At 34.0% G+C, this 4,222-nt stretch overlaps 1 protein-coding gene across 1 annotated transcript; it reads left to right on the top strand.

Moving 5' to 3' along the window:
• The first annotated feature begins 737 nt into the window (after window positions 1–737).
• LOC131062456 (zinc transporter 5) lies at window positions 738–3,879 on the top strand. The gene is made up of 3 exons (XM_057996120.2): window positions 738–1,426; window positions 3,159–3,308; window positions 3,395–3,879. The coding sequence occupies exons 1-3, from the start codon at window positions 818–820 to the stop codon at window positions 3,698–3,700; spliced, it is 1,065 nt and encodes a 354-aa protein (XP_057852103.2). The 5' UTR covers window positions 738–817; the 3' UTR covers window positions 3,701–3,879.
• Window positions 3,880–4,222: the final 343 nt, after the last annotated feature.

The following is a 4,222-nucleotide window of genomic DNA, read 5'->3' on the forward strand; positions in this document are numbered from 1 at the left end:
AGATGATGACATATTTCACTCACGTTAGAAATACTTTAAAGAAAAGCCTTGATTGGAAAAGACTCGTTAAAGGTAAGAGTCTGAGGTCTTGTTCAGGAATTTTAAACAGCCAAAAGAAACTTGTTTTTCTTTTTCAGTGAACAGCATATTATTCTCCCACCCATTTGCATCTCAGACTTTAGCACTTGGTTAAATTTCCTTTCAGATTCCAAATGCCGTGGAAAGGAGTGCATGAAACTTGGGAAATAGTATGTTAAAATACCTTTTTTCATGAAATGGACATCTATTCATTAGACATTCTTAGAAGAGATCTTCTTAAACAATTAACTAGTAGTCTGCAATTCATACGGATTCTGTACAATTCTATATGTGAAGATGATGACATATGTCACTAACTTGGAAATATTATAAAGAAGAGCCTGCTTATTGCAAAAGACTCTTTAACAGTGTGAAATCTTATTTTCTAACTTTTAAAGGTTAATTGTACTAGTTGCCCCTTGCTTGGGAATTAAAAATACCAGCACGATGGGTGTAGCGTGCTTTGAAAGCACACGTGTAGGTCATTCCAGGACTCCAAGCAGATTAAGTGGGCATAGCAGAGAGTTGATGGGCCCTTCAAATATAGCTTTCCGACCGCATTCAGAATCAGCAAGTTAATCTAATTATAATGGAATGTCGAAAGAAAATATGTCTAAAGTAAAAGATGCTAGAATGTCGATATTATGACCACATTGTAACAGTGGGGTGTGAAAAAAGTACCGTATAAATTTTGTATTCCCTCTTCTATGTGACTCTGGTTTTCCTTCCATAGTTTGTCATGGCAGCCCTATGGGTGATTGCCATGCTTTTTTCTTTCTTTTCAAGAGCCAGTTTGGTGGTTGCAGAGGAATCCAAATGCTACAAGGAAGAACCTTGTAGAAACCCTAATGTTGCTCTCCATCTCAAGCTTGGAGCAATGGCCTGTATTTTGGTTGGAAGCACAATAGGTGTGTGTTTGCCTATTGTGGGCAGAAAAGTAAATGTTCTGAGGCCAGATAATGTTATGTTTTTTGTCATCAAGGCCTTTGCTTCAGGTGTTATCCTTGCAACTGGGTTTGTTCATATCCTTCCTGATGCCTTTGAGTCTCTGGACAATCCTTGCTTGAAGGGCAATGCTTGGGAGCACTTCCCATTTGCTGGTTTTATAGCTATGATGGCTGCAGTTGGCAGTCTTATGCTTGATGCTATGGCTACTGGGTATTACCAACGTGCTGACTGTAATAAGAACCTAAAAGTTGGTGTAGCAGAAATATCTCATCCAGAAGAGGATAATGCTATGGAACAAGAGCATGGAAGTCACCTCCATACACATGGCTATGCTCATGGATGCAATAACATGGATCAAGAATCTGTTTCTTCTCTTCTACGCCATCGTGTTATTTCCCAGGTAATCTTACCTTCTTGATACAGCAATGTTAAAATATTTATTTATGTAATACAAAAGTTTATGAATAGCTTTTTTTGTTTTTTTAATGTTATGGGAAGGCATATCAATCAATTAAGAATATTTTTGATAGAACTTTTGTAATGAAAAATACCTGTGGACGGCTTGGTCCACATGTGACTCTATTTTCAACTTTCTTAATATAATAAAATCTTAACATTTATTTGTATGGTGGAAAATCTTATCAATTGACCAGTTTTTTTCTTTTGCAAATTGTAATCCAAAGATACGGATTTTTTATTAAAAAATTGTAGTAGGGAGGTATATGTATCAATTTTTATAGTATTTGGAAAATATTAGGGTTTGAACATTCTACTTAAACATGATTTTTTTTATGATTAGATAATTAATAATAATTTTGTCTTATTTAGGCTAAAAATTGATAGATATTTTCATAATTAATCATTGAGTGTTATATTGGAGGATGTTTAAGGATTGTGATATTTTAAAAGATTAGCAAACAATTAGAACATTGCTACAATTTTATAACAAACATTTCTAATTATCCGGTACATCTCTTCAAATAAACATTTCGTATATAAGAAAAGACAAATTTATATATGAACTACATCTCATCTTCATTATTATATGGAAACCAATCCTCAAATTTAAAACATCATGCTAACTTCATCATAGGAGCAACCAAGCAGGCTAAGAGAGAGGAAAATCAGTGTCATATAACCACTATTCAGTCTTACTCACCTTGATTTCACTATTTAGATAATATATTTTTTATTAGGTAAGCAAGGATTTTGAAAAGACTCGGGCCTTTCTACAGAGAAAAAAAATTTGCTAAAAAGGACAACCAAGAGATACTATGAAAACATAACTGAAAGACTTGACTTCTTACAATCAACAAACTCAAATTTAGATTAGTTTGAAACGAAATTACTTCACTGATTTTGGTTTCATAGAGCACAACTCTTTCAACTCTGATTTTTATTCCATAATACATGAATCTTCCAACTCTAAACTCTTTTTTCTGACATAAGAAAAATACATAAATTCACATGCAAAACTATCATGTTCAGTCTAGAATTGTTGAAAGAGGTATCCATCTCCATACAATTTCTCTTGATTTAAATACGATGTTAAAGTGAGTATACCAAAAATCAATTATTACTACTAATAAGACTATTTAAAGATAAAACTCTCCTAACTTTGTGTTTTAAGTAATCTTGTATGAATTTATCTCTAACTTTTTATTACATGATGTACTTCCCAATAGAGTCCTTTCAATTGAATTCTGTATGAAAATTGTTTTTCACCAAGTGTCCACACAATTAAATGGTTCTTTGGACAAATTAGGTCCTTCAAATTGCATTATTCGATCTTTATAGATGCAATAGACGAATATAACCTTCTCAAATCAGTACTCGCCTAGCTTCAAAACAGCCTAACAAATTGGCATTTCTAGTCTTGTGAAGGCCATGGGAAATCTCGCCCAGCTTTAAAACAGCCTAACAAATTGGCATTTCTAGGCTTGTGAAGGCCATGGGAAATCTCGCCCAGCTTTAAAACAGCCTAACAAATTGGCATTTCTAGTCTTGTGAAGGCCATGGGAAATCAGGGGTTAACATGGAAGTTGGCTACATGAAATCTATAAGTCAATAAGTTTATTATAATTAAAAAAGCATCATCTACTGAAATAAAATAATTTTGTGGAAAACAACAGGTCTTGGAGCTTGGAATACTAGCCCACTCTATTATAATTGGAGTATCACTAGGAGCATCAGAGAGCCCTTGCACAATAAGACCTCTAGTTGCAGCCTTGACATGTCATCAGTTGTTCGAAGGAATGGGGCTTGGAGGATGCATAGTTCAGGTGAACCAATTTTATTTGGAGACATAATTCAATTAACACTAGTTTTATTTATAACTAATTCTTTCAAAATTGATGATGAAAAATAGGCGGGCTTCAAGAATAGATCTACTACTATTATGGCCTTCCTCTTTTCAGTGACTACACCGCTTGGAATTGCTGTGGGAATCGCAATTGCATCTGCTTATAATCAAAACAGCCCAACAGCTCTTATAGTTGAAGGATTACTTTATTCAGCGTCTGCAGGAATTCTAATATATATGTCACTGGTGGATCTTCTTGCAGCAGACCTTTTAAATGCAAAAATGCAGAGCAGCGCAACGCTTCAACTGTGGGCTTATATAGCTCTCCTGTTGGGTATCAGTGCTATGTCTTTGTTGGCCAGATGGGCTTAACTATTAAGCCCATTAACTATCTTAAATAAATCATCACTATGCTATCCAGCTGATATGATGAGCTTGTTTGCTGTACAAAAAGTGTCCTGCGTATGTTGTCATCCAAGGGTTTTGCTTGATTATTTTAATAATCAGATAAAACCATATATGTATATGTATATATATGTGTGTCTTTTTCATTGGTGTGATTTTACTTTGTCAACGTATTTCTGTGTCTACTAGACTGCTCATGGTGTTGAATATTAATGGGTAATCACTGTGGATTTTATATGGCTTTCAATCTTGATTTAACAAGATACAGTCTTTAGCTGGTAGTAGTTTTTTTCTTCCTATATACAGAAGTAATGATCATAATTCCTGATTGGCTTGTTGAAGGAACTACAGGAGGAAGAGGAAAGGTTATTTCGATCCTAACATTAGAAACATTCTCGCCTAACGAGGGTAATTAGATTCATCCAAGATAGAAATATATATTCAGAGTTTTTAATTATATTTTTAAATTATTTTTTTAAATATAATAGT

Source organism: Cryptomeria japonica, chromosome 8, assembly GCF_030272615.1.
Source record: "Cryptomeria japonica chromosome 8, Sugi_1.0, whole genome shotgun sequence".
NCBI lineage: Eukaryota > Viridiplantae > Streptophyta > Pinopsida > Cupressales > Cupressaceae > Cryptomeria > Cryptomeria japonica.